This window comes from Microplitis mediator, chromosome 11 (genome assembly GCF_029852145.1).
Source record: "Microplitis mediator isolate UGA2020A chromosome 11, iyMicMedi2.1, whole genome shotgun sequence".
NCBI classification, from domain to species: domain Eukaryota; kingdom Metazoa; phylum Arthropoda; class Insecta; order Hymenoptera; family Braconidae; genus Microplitis; species Microplitis mediator.
This window is the reverse complement of record NC_079979.1, coordinates 15,050,784-15,074,816: the sequence shown is the minus strand read 5'-3', so window position 1 is coordinate 15,074,816 and position 24,033 is coordinate 15,050,784. Positions and strand designations below refer to the sequence as shown.

At 28.7% G+C, this 24,033-nt stretch overlaps 1 protein-coding gene across 3 annotated transcripts in view; it reads left to right on the top strand.

Annotated features, from left to right (window-relative positions):
- Positions 1–24,033, top strand: part of LOC130677794 (uncharacterized) — a 211,547-nt gene that overhangs the window by 108,554 nt on the left and 78,960 nt on the right. For 2 of the 3 annotated variants that reach the window (XM_057484660.1, XM_057484659.1), the window contains exon 1: positions 11,058–11,487. The exons of the other annotated variant lie outside the window; for it this stretch is intronic. In XM_057484660.1, the coding sequence (XP_057340643.1) occupies positions 11,436–11,487 (52 nt within the window). In that variant the 5' untranslated portion in view covers positions 11,058–11,435. Of the gene's footprint in view, positions 1–11,057; positions 11,488–24,033 lie in introns of those variants that run through there. 3 annotated transcript variants of the gene reach the window in all.

Genomic DNA, 24,033 nt, shown 5'->3' with positions numbered 1-24,033 from the left:
ACTTACTAAAAAAAAAATATATATATATATATATATTCCTATATCAAATAAAACTAAAAAAAAACTGGCAACATTTTTTTTTTTAAACATTTTTTTTCATCTATCATCTAGTTTATTCAATTTGTTACATTTCTATCATGTGTGGAAAAATATTTTTCAATTCTACTAAATTTATTTGACATTTATTTTGACATTTTCATCATTAAAACTCAAAATTTTTTGTTCCGACACAATCCAGACACCTGGGGCAAATTAAGTCACCATTTAAAAAAAAAGAAATTTTTTATTTGAAATAACTTATTTATGATTTCTAACAAATAAAGGGGCAAGTTGGTCACTCCCCAGGCGTAGAAGATTTTTAGTTAAAATTTTTTTTTTCACAGTATTTACTATTTCAATTACCGATGGCTGTAATAAAACAAAACTACGGGTGAAATGAACTACTTCAAAAAAATTTCGGAGTGACTGCACTGCCCGGGGTGGTCAACTTCCCTTCCCCTACTCAGTAAATGAAAGTTTCAAACGAAAAAAAATTTTTTTTTTTTTTTCCTCTAAATGGTGGCTCATTTTGCTGCAGATTTTTCCATACACATTTAAAAAAAAAATCTGTCTATCGGTTGACCCTGCGGGCCAGCCCTGAAACTTCCCGCTGTTTTCAAGCTCGAGGAACTCGAAAACATCGTTGTGAGTACATTTTCGAGCACTTCGAGCTCGAAAATACTTTGGTATGCTATTGTTATCGAAAAAAACCGTTTTTTAGCATTTCTTTCTCCCACGATATCTCACGAACGAATTAACCGATTTTGATGGTTGCGGCGGCAATCGGCGTATTTTATTGAGTTCTAGAGCTGATAAAATTTTGAAATTGTTTGGTTCAGTTGTTTCGAAGATATTCGCAAAAAACTGTTTTTCTCCATTTCTTTCTCGATCGATTTCTCTCTAACAAATAAACCGATTGAGATGGTTGAGGCGGCAATCGACGCGTTTTATTGAGTTCTTGTCCTGATTAGATTTTGGAATTAGTCGATCGAGCCATTTCTGAAAAATTTGAAAAAAACTGAAAAAAAAATTTTTTTTTTGTTTTTCTTCCATATCTTAGAGTCTATTTGATCGATCGATTTAAAATTTTCAGAAAAGTTGACGGCCAACGAACTCTTTCGATTGCCACCTCAAAAATCTTAATCGGTCAGTTCATTAAAAATATATTAAGAGTTTACATCCATACACACACACACACATACAGACACTCGGACATCCTTCTGAAAATAGTCAGAATAGCTTCCTAGGACCTCAAAACGTCGACATCTGATGAAATTTCGATTTTCGAAAGTCAGGGTGAAAACAATAACTTCCCAATTTTTCGAAAATCGTCGATTTTCTTAGCGGGAAGTTAAAAAATATTGTTAGGAAAGAATAAAAGATAAAAGCAAGTGGATTATCGTCAGTAACTTTAATTTTTTTTTAGTAGCGCACGTTTCGAGACAGTTATGCGCAGGCTAGAAAATATACTGCGGTCTTGTAGAGGTACTTTTCGCAACTGAGATTTCTCCGTTACTGTCGTCGCCTTGGTTCTTTACAACTTTTCCCGAGTTTGTACTCTATTGAATCCAGTACAAAGTCCCGAGATAGTTATCATTGTCATAGTCATAAAAATGCTTATAACCAAAAAAACGAAAATAAATAAATAAAAAATAAAAGCATGAAAATAGATAATGTTTAAAAGCATTCATGACTTGCAAATAAGGTAAAATGTTATTGCAGAAAGGTATCATATCTTTTGTACATTTTCTTATTGTACTCCAAGTACAAGAGAACAGATTGCCGAGCTTGTCGAGAGACTTTGTTGTCTACAGACTTGGGTTATTAGATTATAGTGTACCTGCTTTGCGTGTTGGGTAAGATCAGTCCAAGGAGCGTTAATCCAATGATCTCTTCCCCTTTTACTCCGTTACTGCATAACCTAACCACTTATATGTCGTGACTCTCGTGCACACTTGTTCTCTCACATTAGTTTGATATACGCTATGGCCTGAGTGCATGAACGCAAATTAACAATAATTGTTACTCTGCCTTAAAAATTTATAATTTTTATTTTTTTATCCGCATACTTATTTTTTATTTATTTAATTACACGGAAAAAATGATGCTCAAAATTTTAATAGTTTGTAGTTTATTTTTGACTTAAAATTAGTATATTTGTACACTAATATCAAACCACGATCATTCTATATTACAAAATGGCTATTATTTATATTAAAATTTAATACTCATAGAAGAGCAAAATTTGTAATTTCGTATATTAAAATTAATATGAAAAAGAATCGATAAATTGGTATCTACAGTTATTTATTACTATTCAAATAAACATAGAAAAATTTAAAAAATTTACCACTTATTCGATTTATGTATATAATAAATTAATTTATAACAACGAATAAATAACATTTTATATTAATTATTAGTCAATGGGATAGAATTTATAAAACAAGAGTTAAAAATTTTCGGTATTTTTATGAGCAAAAAATCAATATCTAGTATACTAATTTTTCATTTTATTATTTACCACTTATTCGATTTATGTATATTGTAAATTAATTTATAATGATGAATAAATGATATTTTAAGCTAATAATTGATCAGTGATATCGAATTTATAAAATAAAAGTTAGTAACTTTTGCAATTTTTCGGCTGGAAAAATCAGTATCTAAGATAGCAATTCTTAATTTGACCAATCATTACTTTTTAATAGATGTATGCCATAAATTAATTAATTTTCACTAGTAAGTCACGTATTTATACCTAAAAGTAATAATATTTACTTACTTTTTGAAATAATTGATAGTAGTTTTTAGGAATCTACAAAAATTAGTAAACTACTTTGCATTAAGTACATAACAGTACTAATTATTAATAACAGATTCCACTTTTTACTATTATTTATTAATTTTTAATATTCTGTTCCGTGTATTCTAATTATTCGACTGATATGATTATGAGAAGTGGATTCACAATAATTTTTGTTTTTATTTACATAAAGTAGATAAAATTTTTGTTATTACATTTGATATGGATCGAATAAAAATATGTAAACAAAATTCAATTGGTTGGAAAATAAAGTTTTGCTTTTGCTTTGAGGGATTTGTGAAGTAGGATGAAAGTAGGGGTTGCATTTTTTATTATTCGTATATTATTTTTTTGAATTTTTAAATCAACTTTTAAAGAATATGATTTATTAACTATTAGCTGACCTAGAAAAAAATATTTTTTGAAGCTAGTATTTGATATTATGATTTATTTATTTTTTTATATACTATTTTATAAGCTCACATTAATAGTCAATAGAAATATCGCAGTTTTAATAAAAGTGAAACATCCAGTGATAAAAGAATTATTTTTATCATCAACGAAATCTTTAAATATTTATAACTTTTTTTTTAACATGTGTATGTGCAAAAATATTTTTACATACCTCATTAATTAAATAAATAATTAACAGTTTTAAAAAATAATTCATTTAAATGCAGCGTTTTTATCGATAGCTCGAGTCGCAATTAAATGTAACCGGTTTTATTTTGAGATTTAACGACCATTGTGTACGTAAACCTATTTTTAAATATTTATTTTGTTTAAATAGTTTTATTTTATTTTCACCAACTAGTGTTTAAATTTTCATTTTTATTCGTAAAAAAACATAATAACAAATAACTGCATTAAAAAATATATTTTGAAACTTCCTGGGTAAAAAAAATAACGTAAATTTAACTTTTTTAATTTACATTTAAGTCAAGTAAGCCAAAACCAAGTCAAATTTGACGTTTTTTGACAAATGAATACTAAGCATAGGCCAAGCTAACCAAGAGCAGGTCAAAATCAAATGTCTATTTTTGACTTGCTTTTAACTAACTCGACTTACATTCAAAGAAATTTTTAGTAAAAATTACCAAAAAAGTTTGATATTGTGAGGACATGTGGTAAATATCTAAATCTTTCCCATGCACATTGTAAAGTATACTATAGTAAACTTCTACCAAATATTGATCAGCGACCTATCAAAAGTTAATATCAATTTATTAATATTTAGTCGATGGAAAGATCGATATTTCATATGTGTACACGATAAGAAATGCATGGCGTTTAACACCATGCTGGTATGGTCTCAAGACAGATATTGAAATAGTATGTGAAATATTCCAAGACAGTATTGTAACGAGTCCCAGAAGTATGGCGTTATTTACTATATTCTATAGTACTAGAGCTATTGTATTGCTCACACGTATGCATAGCAGGCACGGCGAAACAGCATGGCCCTGAGACCCATACTACAATGCCGAGGGCACAATGCTACTAGTTTTTCCCGCCATAATTTCTGGCGAGCCAATCAATGTATACTATCGTATTACCACCAAAACTACATAGATGTCGTTAGACTAGGTTTATCGGCCAGAAACAATGTGGATACGGCAACGCAGTATGGGCCTGACGGCCATACTGACATTGCGGCGTCCGCAACAACTATTGCCAATGTTATTATTCCCGCAATGGTTGAATCATCTATGCATACAATTTTCCAACCTATAAAAATATTCGATACCATACAGTATGGCGTTCACGCCCATACTGGCATAGTGATATCCGCAAAATATTTCTTACCGTGTAGGATAATAATTAATAAATACAGTCGTAAAGTTGGTATATATAATGGATCAAATATTGACAAATCATTTTATCAAATATTAGTAAATTTTTTTCTCAGCGTACTTGATAGTATGCAAATAAAGTGCAATTTCTACTAACAACATAGTAAAAATTTAGTTACTGGAAGATATCGTTGGACAAAAAAAGTTTACACACACACGCTGCCGGACGTTCATCCGGAAATACTCTGAATAGCTTCCTAGGACCTTAAAACCTCGAGAACTGATGAAAACTCGATTTTCGAAAGTCGGATCGAAATCAACAACTTCTCTAGTTTTTGGAAATTTTCAATTTTCATGGTTACGCGACCGGAGATCCGAAGACAATAGATCCGCGACATTAGATCCGCGACAATTGATCCTTGCGACGATTGATCCGCCGATAAAATATACTCACACACATATTAATGTGAAAAATTACGCCCTTTTTTCACTAATTTTGTGTGCGTGTAACATAAAAAATATACTCACACACAAATTTTTCACATTTATGTGTATGAATAAATTTTATCGGCGGATCAATCGTCGCAAGGATCAATTGTCGCGGATCTAATGTCGCGGATCTATTGTCTTCGGATCTCCGGTCGCGTCACCATTTTCATAGCAGGAAAAAATATACTATTCACTAAAAGGTTTAATTATAATTACCAAAAAATTTGAATGAATGAGGTCGGTATACATAAACAAAATGTATGTAGATAACGAGCAACCACTTCCTATCGATTCTGCGTTTAGTAATCCAACTTTCCATATATAATTTTCGTTATAAGTATAGATTACAAAATATTTAGAAAAACAGATAATAGATTTCATATCAATATGTATTCTCTGTTTAGTCTATTGAATGTCGCTCAAGTTACCAATTACGTCAAGTTTTCAATGGAAATTTCGTCACTATACAAATTTGTAAACTCCTTTTAGTAACGTAGGATAATTATTCCTTTCGGTATTCATACTTGTTATTTCTACACATAATGCTCGGCTTCATAATCATCATACCTTGACAGCAATTAACTATGATTACAAAACAAATTTGCAATAGCAAAGGCATTGAATTATATATTGTAATTAATAAATCTGAGTTTCCATCAAAGACCAAATAACTTCAGCATTCGAAATCCAGCTTCATCAATTTTTGACAACTGCGATAAATAAATTTTTTCGATCTATTGTTCATGAAATTTAAGTAATTTAATTTTTATTTTTCGTAAAAAATTCGCATATAAAAAAAATGAATCTATGAATATTTAATTATCAACTGTACCAGTAATTAAAAGAAAATTATTTATGTTACTTGTGTAATATAATTAAATTTTTCATAAAACCGCAAACTTATTACAAAACTCTTATTTATATTCTCTCTATTTCGAGTTAAAATTGTCAATAATAGAGTACACGTAAATAAATTATATGAATTAGTTAGTTTAAATATTTTATCGAGTTTTAATTCAGTTGAAAGCTTTTTAGAGATTTTAAATAATTTATTTATTGAAAGTACTCAATATTATTTTTACCATTAATTAGTAATTTTCTGCTGGGAACTAAAAAACTATATGACAAAAAATCAGTATAAAAATATTTAATTTTTAAAAAATGAATTTACCCACGTGGACGTAAAAGTGAATATAAAGAAAAAATGTTGGAAAATCCCAAATTGCACACCTCAATCGCTCATTTTATTTTTAATCATTACTTTTATTTTTTTTTTATTATGAATTTTTATTCAACTTTTAAATTATTAATTTGATTTTTTTATTTCTTGATTCCAGTTTAATTTTTTTTTTTATTTAAATTTTTTCTAAATATCCCGCATTTTTGTTGTAGATGTCGCTCATTTTTTTCAATTCTACTGTTTTACGCTAGTGCTGCTGCCAGTAGTTGATGGGGAGAAAGAAAAAAAAATTTACTTTTGTAATAATTACAACAGTAAAAATAAAAATGGCAGCTAAATTTTTCGTGAAAAATCAGTTTTATTATTTCATTTAATTACAATTAAACTAGACGTATTTAGATAGTGATTTTCAATAGGGTTCTTGTGATCAATAATACAAAGATAATAAAAAAAAGGTTAGGCCGATTAATTGTGTCTATCGAGAGTTATTTGGTTTACTAAGTTTCATACAGGACAATTCTCAACTCGTGTCACTGGGATTAAAATAATTCATATTTAATTAATGGAATAATAAATCGACTTAAGATTGGGTCGAAGTTATTCTTTAACAAATTGTTTTCGTGTTAGTATAAAATTTGACCCATTTTATTGTAATAAAAAAAGTATAGAGAAAATTTAATGTGAGGGAATGAGTCAAAAACTTTAGAGCGATCATTAAGCACCCTCAGCGCTTTCGCGCTTGAGGTGTGCAAAAATTGATAGTCTATAGACAAAACTTTTTTTATGAACAGTAGATTATAAAGTTGATAATTATTATACTGTTTTTAAAATATGCTGTGAGTAATTACAAATGTTAGTAAAGGTAATTCATATGTCGACACTGTACGCTGTACTACAACAAAAGCTAAATCAATTTAACTTTTCACCTAACTCTTGTGATAGATATATATGAAAAAGCGTACAGAGGTGAAGTGTAGTACCAGGATACATTTATGCGCACACACATATATATTTATGTATATCCGAGAATTGAATTCAGGATTTTCGGATACACGAATCCAACTTTCAAATGGTGGCTTCGTCGTTCATCTTTTCTTGCTTCGAAACAACAACGTTATCCTCTTTCCACTTTAGATCCAATCGCGATTGTTATTTCGAAAGTGACGTTTGGTTTATTTATCTGCTTATCGTTTTGAAACAATATTTATTTATATATCCTATGTTTTTTATCTATAACTATTTATCATACTCATGTGCAACGAGATTGCAATTTAATTCAATCTATAGCAAATATAAATATATTATATATACATATATATATTCCAAAATGTGGCATTTTGGCAGTAACATTTTTCTCATTTTCACTGTGGAGTCATTTAGTAGACCCAAAAAAAATATTCTCTTTGTAATATCCACTAATTTGAAATTCAAAAGTCCCGGGAAAAAATCCTTTAGATCTGCGTAGATAATAAATTGATATATATGTAGATCAGTATAGATTTTTTCCGTCGATTTGATCAATTTCTTCTTGGGGTTCGCTAACAATTTTTTAAGATGCCCCAATCAAAATATGGAAATTAATACTGGTACTCAAATTTCGACATTACATAGAAATATTGAACAACAATTTTGTAGTGGATTAAATGGTTTAGAAAAAAGGCATTAAGAAAATAACGATCAATTGAAAATTTTAAAATGTGTAGGGATTTTAAATCAAAGTATAGAAAAAAAAATAATTTAAATACTTTCTAAAGGTTTTAACATGTTCTGTATATATGAAACTATGTATAACATATGTATGACCTATAAGTCCGGAAGAATATTCTTGTAGTAAAAATATCAATAAATGGAATCAAATATTTTCTGTTTTTGTTTATTGTGGAAAAAATTACGAAATTCTAAGCGACATTTGAAAATTTTAATTTAGAGCCTTAATGAGAGGGTTCTTTTTTTATTACATGGTTAACAATTTTGAGCAGTGAGCGTGAAAAAAACGTTGCTGCAAAATATGTCAGATATATATATTTTATAATTCTACTAATAAAAGAGATTTTAATTTAATTTTTTTTTGGAAAATCTTTTATTTTTTTTTGTGGAGGTTAAGTAGTGCTGGATAGTGTCATGGAATCAGAGAGTCACTCGAGGGTATATTGCGGTAGCTGAGCAATTTCCAATTATCCCCAGCTGGGTTGGAATGTCGACGTAACGTTAGTGCACAAGCTTAACGGCTTTCCGATCTCGATTTCGCCTCATTTTCGTCCCTGTGCCATCTTGTCCTTATTTTTAAAATATTTTAAAACCTTCTCTTATATATTATTAATTTCGAATTCTACTCCATTTATATTTATAATTTCAAACTTACGTTAAATTTCAACACTCATGATTCATTTATTAATCATGTTCTTGATAATTATCGGATCAAATTCAATACAATCAATCGATTCTCTGGTTACTTTTAATGTCAAAGGTCATTAGGGCGCAAGGTGGCTTCGGGTAAAAATGATCAGACATCAGTTCATTATTAAACTAGACTAATATTATTTATTAACAACTTTACGTTTTGATTTATAATATTGCAAAAAAATTCACGAGATTGAATTCACTATTCGTTAAATCCGTCTCGTATGCATGCTTCGGAATACAAAGAATTCATAAACTCCAGGAACTGTTCCCTGTTCTCTCTTTACTAGTTTTCAAGTCTGTCGTTTTGTAAAAAAAAAATTCACAAGTATGTTTTTATTAGAAATTTATCATAAAGGAATGAAGTAAACAATCGTGTTATTACGAGAGTTCATGTTTACAAAGAGAAACAATAAAAAAAAAAGTACGTCAAACATTAATCATAAAATTCCATTTGATATAACTTTTTGATTGATTGAAAAATACTACTCATTGAAATATTTTTACACTTTACAAAATAGTTTTTCTACGAAAACATGCATCCACTATTTTATTTATCATTTTTAGTATCCGTAATTGAACACATAATCGTTTTACTTGTCACTCATTTTTTTACGAAAGTTAAAACCTTCCAAATAGTCAACCGATAATAAAATCCTGTATAGAAATACAATTAACTTTTTTCAAAATCAGAAGTTCAAATTTCTTCAAAACTTTTTTTTGTTATTTATAGAATTTTTTGTAAATAAAATTTTTTTTATCAAAATTTCTGAATTTAACTGATTTTAAAAAATTTAATTGAAATTTAGAACTAAGTCCTTAATATTCGAAATTAGGCCGGAAAAATTTTGTAAATTCAAGAGAACGATCTCTATATTTCTAATGAAAATTTAGTGGCGGGAATATTAGTTTTAATTAATAGTTTATTGAGTGACGAAGGATGAAACGAGAATATTTCAGATGGGAGTGTAAGTGACTGCCAGAGCAAAACCGACATCACACTCTAAAATCCTGTTTTATCCTGCACCACATACTATATTTTTCATAATTACAAGTATTAAACGCAAGAGTTTAAATGCCTGAAGACAATCAAAACGTGATAATTTTAAACCAATAGCCTACGTAGAAATTGAACTGTCAACTTGGTTGATAGGAGATATGATTATTTTCAGGTTTAAAATAAACGAATCAGACAGCGTTAAAATAAAGTGAAAAATTAATTTAGCCGGCAGAAATTAGACGTCTTCTGCCTTAAGTAAGAAACCGATTTTTCAAAAATCTGCAAAATTGTATTGACCTGAAATTTTTGCGTCCCGACGCGTAAACGGGCATTGAAATTCGTCTTTTCATGGCAAACAAAAAAAAGTGGGTCGTGAATGGCTGCCAATTTTGAAGCATCGGCCAAAGATCGGCTAAATATCGGATTATGATGACGGTATGCCAAGCATGGCAATTGCAAGCATTGGCTAATCGTGGCAATCAATCATCGGCCAAAGCTTGGTATCAAGAGCACTCGATCAAACCGTTGGCCAACGAACGGCGGTTAATTGTGCGCCGTTTTTATAAGCAAAAAGACGGCTGCCAATGATTCACCATGCACGGGCCAGTATAGTTAGCCATTTATTGGCCAATCATTGCAAACCAGGCATCGGCCGATCTATGGGAAAATTTCGAAGCTCGGCGACTTTGTATGGATATTTTAAAATCACTCTGTACTACGACAATCTCACAAGACATTCAAAATTTTTAAACAAATTTAGAGTAAAAGGAAAAAAAAATCTACCATTGAAAAATTTTTCGTTTCTTCTTCTGTTTTGCTAAATTTTAATATAAACGACTAAAAGCATAAATAAAAATATTTATGCTAAACATTCACAATGTAATTTTCGAATTAACATTTAATTTAGTCTTGTATTTTGTCCGTATAATAAATTAAGGAAATAATATGCATGACTTTTAGCCAATCTATTCGAGTTAACATATAAATTGCCGTTGAAGAGTACAATCAGTCTCTTTCTTCGCTCGTTTGCAAGAATTCAATTGAATTCCCCGAGAAACTCTTTAGTGTTTGAGATACAAGCCGTTGAAAGGAACGAAAGGGAGAAAGATACTGTAACTTAGGGTAAATGGTAGGAGAAAAAACAGTAATAAGGGTGCCATACGAGAATTTTCCGTCTCACTTCATCTTCTGTTTTTTTTATTTTTCTTACAAAAAAAGAAAGAGCTAACTATAAGGGATGACAGAGCGCGGCAGGGGGTTGTATGCGCGAAGATTCTGCGATGCGCGGGCGCGTTAAGCCGGCGCAAACGTTCCCCGATGCAGCATCCCCTACATCAGTTGCAAGTCAGAAATCGTCGCGTTTGTTTTCGTTCTCCGTATCCGACTCACTGACCGATTCCCTCGAGTCTCTCCGATTCAAACTCGCGCGAACGCTTTAATAATAATTGTTATTGTTATTATTATTACGCACCCCAATGCTCAATGAGCGAAAAGATGACTCGGAAAATTACCGCACGAGAAGTCCAGACTAACGATAAATAAATATTTATTTTTTTAATCCCACGATTTATTTTTATAAAAAAAAATTTAAAAAAAAAAAAAAGTTTTTTAAAGTAAATGAAAATTTAGTTCCATGGAATTAAATTAAGAAAAAAAAAACGTGTATACAAGTGAATTTATTGTGATGAAATTTTTTTAAATGTATAAAAAAACTTTTATTCAAGTGCAATGGATAAAAAAGTTCAACAAGCAATTACTTATCTACTGCTCTTGATCGCCGGTAAGTTTGTTTATTTTTTATTTATCAAACCGAGTGTATATTTATCCGTTTAAATAACTTTTTAAAAGTTTTATTTTCACGATTATCTTCCTCTACAGCATTGAATAAAAGTGGATACGGGAGTAAGCATTGATAGAAATAATTAAATGATATTTAAAGTTTAAAGTTTGTTCTGAAGATAAAAAAAAGTTTTAACAAGTTTAAAGTTAATATTTTGTTTATTTTTTATACCGAGTTGTAAATTTTCGAGTTAACTTAAAAGTGTTCTTCAGTGTGATCTGAGTCGTGATTAAGAGGCTGGTGTGATTGGAAGAGCCTCGAGAGGATGTGATAGAGGATGTAGAAGAGCCCATGAGGGTCGTCGACGCCTAAAGCTCGTAAACCCTTGTCGCGAGCTTATCCCGCCGTTTAGAGTTTAACGCCCGTCTGCATGCCAGAGGTATCATCAACGAGTGCCTCTCTGTGGGATTTTACTTCAACTCTTGCTCTTACTCACTTCATATCCCCTATCGAATTTTTTAATTACTTCTAATTCATATTTATTTATTTCTTATTTTTAAATTATTTTTTCAATAGTGACACATTTCACAAGGGCGCGAATAACAATTGCCGAATGATGAGAACTTTCTCGACAGTTGCCTTTAATTACTTTTTCGTACAACTCGTTCAAAACACTTGAGCTTTCCTCTCAGCAGTTGAGTAGTGGGTGATAATGCCGAGAGCTTAGAAAGCTTCTCGTTTATTTTATTTCTCTTTTTATTTTACATCGCACATTTAAATATCCTTTCACGTTTAACTTTCTCTCTCTGTCTCTGTTCTAACTTTGCTACATTTAACATCCTTCATTTCTAATATTATTATTATTATTATTATTATTATTATTATTATTATTATTATTATTATTATTATTATTATTATTATTATTATTATTATTATTATTAGTATAATTATTAGTATAATTATTACTGTTATTATTATGAAACTCTTGGCTTACAGTTTATTAAATCAACTTCTATAAAATATGCATTTAATGCTGGATCAAGAACACAATTGACTTAGTCACGCCCTAATGAATTCTTTATTCATGGCAAATTGTTCAATTGCGAGATAACGAGATAGGAAATGAACAAAAAAAAAATATGTAGTAAGAAAGGGAGGAAATAGTGGTAGAGAGTCAATTAGTTAACTGTTGGACAGATTTATTATTTTTTTTTTTTGGCCCTTTTTTATTATTTGTTATAAAGAGATTAAAACAAGCATAAATATGCCGGCGAGGGAAAAAAGTTATTGAGAAATATGAGAAAAAAAATATATGGAGAAAATCCTTTGAGTCTACATTCTTATACTTTTTATGTGTCATTCCTTTTTATTTTAGAATTTCACGATGATAAATGTGCGATGAAGCGATGTACTTGAAACGATCCTCTTAGAGATTCTTTTCATAAATCTTATTTGTTTTATTTTTTTTTCGTTGTTTTAACTTGAATTTTTTTTATACGTCACTGTGTTAAACAAAATATATCGATATAATTTTGAAACGTCGTAATCCACAAAAACAAATTGCACTGGAGACATTGAAAACTGGCTATAATTACATTGTAGTCAGTTTGATTTTCTAAATAATTTCAAAAATTTTTTTAGATTTAAATATTTCGAAATTAGGCATAAAGTTAATTAATTAACCGATTGTTGTAAAAATGTCAATTGATCTTGACGGCTGCCCAATTTCAAAACACAGTAAGGAAAAAATTTCTCAAAATCAAATTTCAAATTTACTCTCTAAACATGAATAAGTGAAATAAGTGAATATTCACTAATTCTGAGTGCCAACCGAACCACTTTTTGAAATTAGTGGTTCGGTTTGCACTTGGAATTAGTGAATATCTACTTATTCATGTTTAGAGAGTATTCAAATTTTTTGGTATTTTTAGTTCCAGTGAAGTCTTGTGAATATGATTTAATTCATATTTTAAAAATTTTATTTTTGTCAGTTACTGTGTTTTGAAATTCAGCAATCGTTGAGTCTGGGTTACGACGTGTGAGAATTAGGCCATCGATATTCAAAATTATTAATTTTACTTTAAGAGGGTATGCCACTATTCCCTTTCTCACACATATATGAACAAACGAAACGGCCCTTGTTGCACACATTAGCAAATGGGAATTTCAAATGAACCGTTCTCAGATATAAACTGAAATTTCCGAATGAGAAACATTTCATTCGATAAATTATAACTTTACGCATCGAATAAAATAGTTTATTTAATTTCATGATTTTGTTTAGCAGCCATAATTTTAATATATATATATATATTTCACTTAGTGCCAAATTAAGCAAGTTATTCAATAAGAATAGTAGATGTTCTCTAATTTTGAAGAGACCAGTTTCAAAAAAATTCAGATATGTTATTTTATTCATATTGTTGAATTTAATACACATTGCACTGAGAGAAAAGTGCTTAGTAACCTGAACTATTCAGCGACAGATATAAAAATATAGTCTCCTTAACCAATTTTTATTGTTACTGGAACTATATACTAGTGTGAATCAGCACGAAAAAATAGTTACATTAACTAATCTTAAGAAACTATTTTTGCCTCATTATAGTCACTACAAAACTTCAATCTTTTTAAATCAAGACTTAGTAGTGAACACAATATTACCTTTATCATTGGGTCGATTAACATAATATAGATACAGAAACTATGTTAGCTTAGTGACTGTATGATAGTTGGTAGAAATAATTTTAATAGTTGACTCAACTAAGAGTTTAGTCGTCGTTTCATAGAACTGCATTTATTTAGTTTCTTTTACTACTGACAAAAGTATCAACCGTACTATTTCATCTTAGTCGTCTAAACAACCAATTTCCAGTTAATTTAATAATTATAGAATATTTCTGCTGACTAATAATCAACTGTAAAAAAAAATTCAAAGGAGAATATAGTTATGGATATCCTTAATATTTAGTTTCCCTAGCTATAAATTCCGATCCTAATGCCAAAAGTGCGTACTGCAAAATAAACACCTTATTGGTTCTGCTGAGCCAAAGAAGCGTATCAAACATTTTTTTTGCTTAGCAATTCCGAATTGTTAAAAATGTGAAGATCGATTAAAAAAGTGAAAAAAAAAATATTTTTTTGTACCAAAAGGGCGTGTAAAAATTTTTTGTTGTCAATCAATTCGGAATTATTTATTAAAATGAAAATCAATCAAGATAATTTATATCTTTTTTCCCAATAAATTTTCCTTTTAGCTTAAACAACTTTTTTTTTTTTTTTTTTTTTTGGTTGAAGCATACAAAAATTCTCGCGTTAAAAAAATAGTAGTTATTCTGAGAAAATTTATTTTCTTCAAACTAAAAAATGCAATTGTTACTAAAAACTAACATATCTTGCTACAAAACATATCTCCTATAATAAGAAATTAAAACTCTTTAAATAAGTAAAAATTTTTCGATTTAAGCGTGAGAATATGTTTACTTGAAAAAAAATATTTCGATTCGAGATAAAAATTCAAGATAAATTTTTACATGTTACAGAAGTTTTTATTTCTTAATATTAGATATTTTTTTGAAGCAAGATGTAATAGTTTTTTGTAGCAATCTGCACTTTTTTGTTTAAAGAAAATAAAATATCTCGGAATGAGTATTATTATTTAACGCAAGAACTTTTTATGCTCCAACCAAAACAGAATAGTTGCTTAAACTAAGGGATAAATTTCTTGGGAGAAAACATCTATATGGAGGAGAGAGAAGTCACCAGAGCAAGGCAACAGCATTGGGAGTAGTTCGGTGCTCGCCACTAGATCGCGCCCACCTTTTGTAGTGTCCCTGGTAAGAAATTTATTTCAGAAGTATTATATTCCAAGCTTGAGAACGATTCTGGCATTAGTATTTCTCTGTTATTTGACAGAGTGACTAGTATCATTTTTTATTGTAATATAGTATGTACTAAATTACATTATGACATTAATGTTTAACAATAATGTTTCCTAAAATAATTTTTGTAATAATAGAAAAACATCAAGTACATTTAATGTAATAGAAAAAAAAATTTCTGTATTTATCATATAAATGTTGGCTATTAAAGAAAAAAGAATTCAGTAACAATAAAACAAAATTTGCACTACAGATCGCTAAATAATTTTGTTTCTTGCAATACTAAATTATGGCAATGGTAACTATGAATGTTTAGTTACAATGAGTCAAAATAGTACATTCGCAGAAAGTTCGATTTTCTAGTGTGTACATCTAGACACAAATACTTATTGCTACTATTATAAATGATCTGAAGAACTAAGTGTACATTATTAACATCACAATAATCTTAATGTTTATTAGACTAAGAATAAATTGCTTACTACAATATAAATTATAGTTATGTTAACTTTAAACTGATAGTAATAAAAACTTTCCCTAAACTAGTTATGTTCATTATTGCTATCTTAGTATATGTAACTAAAAATATTAAGAACGACTATGAAGTCGTAGAGCACTTTACTGTGGCGTATTAGTTACTGAAACTGACTTCAATAGCTGAGTCGTCTGTGAACTACGATGCCTTAGTTCAGAAAACCGATTTTTTCTCTCAGTGTGCTTTTGACCAAGTTGGCACTAAATAAAGTTTATATACATTTTATTTCATGATTTAACTCTTTATATATGAAAACGGTGCATTTGAAAATCATGTATTTCAATCTCTTAAGGAGGTTCGACCGAATCTAATGTAAAAAGGATTTTCCAACTTTAAGATTTGAAACTTAGTATACATGTAAAGAAGTACTTTATCTATGTATTCTCAAAATTTGAATATGATCCACCGTCTAGTTTTTTAGAAAAAAAGATTTAAAAATGACGTTTTTAAAGTTCTTAATATACACAGACTCTTATGGCGGACAAGCTTCGTCATGACTTATTCAATTTTTTTCATTAATAACCTCCCAAGTTTAAGAAATAAAAAACCACATTCTATAAACTTGAATATTTTTAGAATATGATAAAATTTTAGCAATATAGTGCTACTACAATTGAAGTTAAACTTTATTATTTAATCTGGTTCATCGACAGAGATACATATTATTGAGGGTTTGGCAACGTCGTGGAAGCAGCTGAAAGAAAAAACAAAGATAGAAATACATTAATGAGAGACGAGATTAGAAATAAATTTTTCCCGCTCTAATTTGAATATCGATGTGTAAGAAGTTAGAACACGCTGTTGCCAAATCTTTTTATTAAATCATATGAGTCAAAAATAACCAAGTAATTTCATTACTTTCTTTAATTAAATAAGTAATAAATATTAATTTATGAATTCGTAAAGTTATTATAAATTCAAATAATGAATTTTTATAACTATTAGGAAAATTTAGCAAACGAAAAAATTCAAACACTACTTTGACTCACTAGTTTCAGTCGAACCTCCTTAATTCATATTATTAATTTGTCATTTGCCTCTGCCCAAAATATTACAATCATATTTAAAGAATTTTAAATTCTCTGTACCAAATCGAAATTATAAATTTTTACACATTTAAATGTTATGTACATTACAAGTAAAACGTCTATTTTAATTCAACGGCATTGTTGAATCACCGTACATGTGTCTGTAGGAAAGCTTTGTTCATTTTAGTATAAAATTAATTTTGAGAAATTTAATTAAAATTTACGATTATTAATGAAATTAATGTTTGTTTAGTGTAAATATTTATAAACTGAATAATTTAAAATAACATTTATCAGTAATTATTAATTTATTAGTAATTTAATATTCAAATATTAATATTGTGTTCGATATAGAAAACCTTTATCGAAAATAATATTTTTTTTTTTTTTGTTTTTTAATGAATACTATTTATTATTGCGTGTCAATTCTAATTACATTCGATTACATATGAATATTTTGGTGGAAATTTAATTTCTATACGTAATATTTATTTTACCAGTAATAATACAATATCGATTAATTGATACTTAAGGATCAGTATTTAATTATGATTGAATTTAAAATTTTATTTTATAAAAAACTCCACATAATATGAGTACGAAAATCGGACTAAATAACGGATACAAAAATACTGATTTTTTTTTTCAAATTCATTACTAAAAAAAAATTAATCTCTTAGCCGATAAAAAAATTATCCGCCAAAATAATTAAATTTTCAGCTTCGGAGCATTTCTGACTTAACATTTGAAAATTTAACAAAACACAATCATGCAATAATAATTTCAGACACGAATGGAGCGTAGGAAAAAAAATAAATGATAGAAAAAATTCCACGGAGACAATTTTAAAATATCACAGCAACCTAAAATTGATTAAATTTAGCGATTTCATGACCAGATATTGATACTTTTAAACTAATTGAAACCTACGCAATCAAAGGCCGATAGTTTTTTTCAACTTTTTTGTCACGACATTAATTTCCTCTCTTATCATTTTAATCAATTTTTTAAATCGTTTTTTTCAATATATTTCACAGTAATTTTTTATAAATCGGAAATAAAAATCCGGATTTGAATTTTTTTTTTTTTTTTTTTTAGCGATTCGATATTAAAAAAAAACAGAATCAAAGAGAGGAAGTCATTACTTTGAATAAAAAAACTAAATTGACATTTAAATTCTCTGTCAATTCAAATCGTAAAAATAAAAAAAAAAAAACGATTATTTGGAAATTCATAATTAAACTCAAATATTTGACAAAAGAATACAAGAATGATCAATTTAAATTTATAAAAGTAAGAAAAAGTAGTGAATCTTTTTTTGAATCGTTAAATAAATTTCTTAAATCTCAAAGTAAAAAAAATTTAACGTTATGGGTTTTAATGTTTAAAATCTTAATCAACATTCTGTTTGCCATAAAGGCAACTCTTTTAATATCTTTACTATTTTATAATCCTCATTACACTTCAACTAATATTCGTATGTATCCATTCATAGCAATTATATATATGTATTTTTTTTTTTAATTGCCTCGTCGAAAGCTCTAGGCTAGTCAAGCCCATTCCCTGCCAACTAGAACTTAACCGTTCATATCGCAGAGTTAATTTCCCGTCTGGGTAATTTGGTTTCCTCTTTCTGTCCTCTCACCCTCAAAATCTCCCTGGAAATTCTCCTCACTCGCTTTTTACCCAACTATATATATCTATATCCGACTGACGTAACACGCGATCCATTGGAACTTGGTATGTAAATAAACTCAAAACTTTAGTACGCAAAATTGGTTTTACCTCCCACTGCTATTGTAACTGCATATATAGATATATTGATATATACATATAACTTTATACAGTTAAACACAAGTGTAGAGCTTCAGTTTATGCATTTGTTCTCATGGGTTTTCACTAGACCATTTTCCGTTTCTCGCCCTGTGCCCTCAATTCTTGTCTGGCAGAACTCTTACGAAGCTTACACATGAGCTGAAATCTTGTCCTCGTTGTCCTGCCCACCTTGTTCCGCGTGCTTTACCCTCTACCAACAGAGCGTATAAAACGCCCGAAGGATTTCCAAACGAAATTCCGTTTAAATGTCGACTGTTCTCAACAAGAATGTCAACAAGACTTAGTTTTACCAATGAACAGAGAAAATTATTTTGCTTTCTGCTCTATATTGAATAATCAAATGTATTATCCGTTAGATAAAGACATTTATAGTTTGACAATTTGGAATTTTCATCTTCGTTAGTTGCAAAAATAGTATTTTTTTAATAGACATTATAATTGAATCGTTTATTTGAGAAACCCCATAAGTCATGTTTTTTACGAAATTAGGTTTTTTGCATTTTTGGGTTCTTTGGATGTCCCTCCATAGCAATCAATAAAAATATGCATCAAATCAGCGTTTAAAAAAAAATTAACGGGGTGACAGCAATTTCATTTAATTGAGAAACCCCATAAGTCAATGACTCAAATAAACATATGCAATTTTAGTTGGACAGAAATAATTTTTTTTTTTTTTTATTTAAAATTCGCGCTTTTTTGGGAAATTAATTTCAAATGTTGTTATATTGTTGACCGTTATATGACTAATTAAAATGTTTAAATTAATTACAATTTTTTGTAATTTCTGAGTTTCAGAGTTCAAATACATATTTAATACTTCATTTTATCAGTGTAATAAATTATTTGAGTGGAAACATTTAAAAAAACAATGATTTCATAACTTTTTTTCCGTTTGGTTGAGAAACCCCATAAGTCAATGAACTTTAAATAATTTTATTAAGTAGTTTCAGTTAAGCAATTAAATTTTCTTGTTGGAATTTTTCTCAGAGACGCTAACATTATAGTATTCAATTATTTATTTATTATTTTAATGTCAAGTTTTTCCAAAAACATGTTTTTTGTGATTCCTGAAAAATATTGTTTTCTTGACTTATGGGGTGTTTCAAATAAACGATTCAATTACGTATGAGATTAATTTTTGTTTATCGAAATATTAAATTATTGTGAGAGTCTAAATGCACTTGAATAGTTTAAAATAAGATTTAAAAAATAGAATTAAAAAATAGAATTAAAAAGATAAAAAATGACGTAATTTTCTAGTTCTGTGAACCGCAAAAAGTGCTTCTCACAAGACGTGAGAGATGCCGTCACTAGAGACCGCCACAAGACTCTTCACCTTGAGGCCGACATCTCAAGAATAACAGGAACGTATTTACGGAATTACGTCTGCGATTTTTCCTTTTTTCTCTTTATTGCTTTTTTTTTTTGTATATATATATATATATACAAATATTTGCTTTATACATTTTTTATTTTTTTTATTGCATTGAAGCAATGACTATTTTGTCATTAAGTTATTTTATGATTGCAGTTTTATAAATCATTTAATGAGAAAATATTTCTTAAATTTTTTTATTATAAAATAAGTTGAAAGCTTTATATATTTTTTTATTAATTTTATAACTTTTTTACATTTAATTAATAGTGGGATATTATGGCGATTAAATTTGGCAGACAGGGAAAATGTTTCCAAAGAAACGTAGTAGTTAATAAAAAACCATATATATATATATAAAAGTAGTTGAGTCATTTTACACCAGTATAAAACTTTACTATAGCAGCAAAAACGACCGTTACTGTGGATCAAGCTTTACTCTCTCTCTTTATTCTTAAGTCTTATTTTTTTTCCTATTCTCTTCTCTGTCTTTTTTTTATCCTAAATCGTTTGATACAACCAAGTTTTAAACTTTTGGCTATCTTACATCTTAAAAATCTATCGGCGTAACTACACTAGTGTAACACTGGAACAGATTGATTCGCCGTGGGCCATTTAACATTATACTTAATGGGAAAGCGAAATTGGTTTACGTTAAGTAACTAAATATTCATCGCATTTATTACGTATAATGTTACATAAGGTCTTTTTATTTTTAGTCCAAATTGATTATTTTAAGTTATTGGTTTTTCTTTTTTCATGGAAGATTGAGCAACGCGCAAGTTGTAGATATTCTTTTATTTTAAATTTCCATTAATCCACGTGATTGGATAAAATGGGTTACCCAAAATTTTTAATAAAAATTTCGTTGCAAAGATATTGTAAATCGCGAATTATTACTATTACAGTTTTCTTCGAATAAATCGTAATCTGTTTTGTTAATAATTTTTCTAACTAATTCGACTAATTATTAACTTCCCGCTAAGAAAATTTCAAATTTAAAAAAAAAGGGAAGTTATTGGTTTCGGTCCAATTTTTGAAATCTAGTTTTCATCAAATGCCGACGTTTTGAGGTCCTAGAAAGCTGACTATTCCCGGATGGACGTCCGTGTGTATCTGTGTGTGTGTGTGTATGTGTGCTTGCGTGAACTTTTTTTTGTCCGACGATATCTTTGGAACAAATCAACCGATTTGAACGTACTTGGAGGTAATCGAAAGGGCCTACCAAAACTTAGAATTGATTAGATTTTGGGGTAGATTGGTCATGTAGTTTACGAGTTATATGAAGAATACAAATTAAAAATTTTTTTTTGTTTCTGGTTTTTTGCGTATAACTTATAAACCACTTGCCCGATTCACTTAAAAATGTAGTCAGTTTTGAGTCTTGTTGAGCCTTTTCGATTGCCACCAAGAACGTTCAAAACGGTTGATTCCATCCAAAGATATCGTCGGACAAAAATCATAATTTTTCAGTAAAGCTATGTTTTACCGGCCTAACAAATTTTTGAGCTCGAAAAGTAATAATGTTTCCGAGCTCCCTGAGCTCGAAAACAGCGGGAAGTTTTGGGGCTGGTCCGCAGGGTCAGGCGATTTTCAGATTTCTTTTTCATAAAATATTACTTATATCAAAAAGCTGTTTATCGATATCTACAAAAATTATAAATTTGCTTGTGTTGATAAACTAAGATTTTGAAAAAAATTCATAAATTTTTATATCATCGAACCATAAATCCTGAAAATCTAATAAACTATGATAAAAAAAATGTTATTTGTTTCATCTACTCCATATTTACGAGTTGGTAATTCCCTTGGAATATTTTCACAGTTGAATAAATTTTTTATATGAGTTTTTACAAAGAGATATAGATATAAACTGTGATTCTTTGACGTTAAAGTGTAGGAGATAGAAGAGAGAGCTCCAAAAAGAGAAAAGGCCAATAGACTCGTTATCGAAACAGAGAAAAGAGAATCGATCTGGTGTTGGGTTTGAATACTCGGGAGTTTCCACTCTCGTTGATTATTCTATTCGTCAAGCGTCAAAATATTTGTCTCGTTTTTTCTCTTTGTATTCCAAACATTCAATACTATACTGCCACATAAAACCAAAACTTTTTTTTATTTATTTATTCATTTATTATTTAAATATTGTGTGTGTGTTTTTTTTATTGTTTTGAAAAAACTCAATGCTATTATTTCCCGCAGTGTGTTTTACAAATCCACGGAAACTGATACCTTTCAATATGAATCCATCTGTTCAGTTTTGTTTTCAACTCTTCATAATTTATTTATTATTTTCTTTTTTTTTTCGGGATTCCCATCGTGAAAATAAATATAACAGAGATGTTACAAACATCTGTGCATAGAAAATGGAAAACTGGATAAAGCATGATAAAGTTTTTCATATAAAATTATATTTTATGAGCTTAAAATATGTAAATCAGAAGTGCACTTTATTTGGATAGAGAGTTATATTTTTTCTATTAAATTTGTGTTATTAATTACTAACGTAGTTAAAATTTTTTTCTTTTATAATAATATTAATATTTGCGTGAGGAGTTTGTGCAAGCACGTACAGTAACTTGTTATACTGAATGCAATTTTCAATGTTGGGTAACGCGTATACTCTCTGTCACGATTAATAGAACATGAGAAAATTTGAATTTACTCAAACAGTTAGATAGACTTCGTGACTAACTCGGTAGATATTACATGTAAGTAAGAAATGTCAGGTACAAACTTTCCGACATCTCACGTTCAATAACAATTTATATGAGTTTAGTTTGAATCAACGTGTCATCTATAAATATATGTATTATAACATTTATGTCACTATTATTTATTGTTTAAACGCTGATGTATGGGGAAGATTGGGGTAAAATGAGACACATGTTTTAACGAAAAGTACTAGAAATAGGGTAGAATGGGTAAATTGACTAATCTATTATATTTTACTGTCCGAGTCAAAATGGTTACTTAAAATTTTTTTTCAGAATAGATGTCAAATTTTTTTCAAAAAACTGATAATGTTCCCTGGTCAAAAAATTAGATCTGTTTTAAAATAAATGATAAATTCAAATATTTTTTCTTTAATTCAAGTTTATAAATCGTATTTATTTTATATAGGAATTTAATCTGTTTTCGTCCGTACTAGTCATTATCCAGGCCAATATCAGACTTATTTTCGTATGATATTTAGTCTGTTTTAAATCGGGTTTAGACTAAAAACAGACTTTTTTATCATAATTATTGGTCTGTGTTCAATTGTTTTTAAAGACAAAAACAGGATATTTTATAAATACAAATAATAATGATAATAATAGTCTAGATTTATAAATTTATTTTAATTTTCTTGGTATTTGAAACATGTTAATGCGCTTCTGCAATAAGATGTCACACGGAGAAAAATGTTGGCTCGAAACCTACCAATTTTTACAATGCTGTCGACTAAACTTGAAACAGTAAGTGAAGCATCCAAAAAATTATTATGCCCTTATAAAAAATGATTATGCTGTATCACAATACTTACTACGCGTGAGAAACTTATCGATAAGCTTTAATATCAATTACTTTCATACACTATAATAATTTTGATGCTTTACTTTCTGTTGCAAGTTTGGTCGACAGCATAATAAAAATTGGTAGGTTTCGAGCCAACATTTTTCTCCGTGGTACAAAAATTTTGATGTTTTCTAATGCCAAAATATTTTCGATTTTATCCAGTAAATAAGAAAAATTTATTGACATTTCAAGAGTTATTGTATCACTTTTATTCAATACTATAAATATTCAATCAAGACAACTAAAAATTAAGCTGTCAAATTTTCATTAACTGCCGACATTTTTAAACAAAAGATACTAAATAAATAGTAAATAAAACATAATCAATTCTGT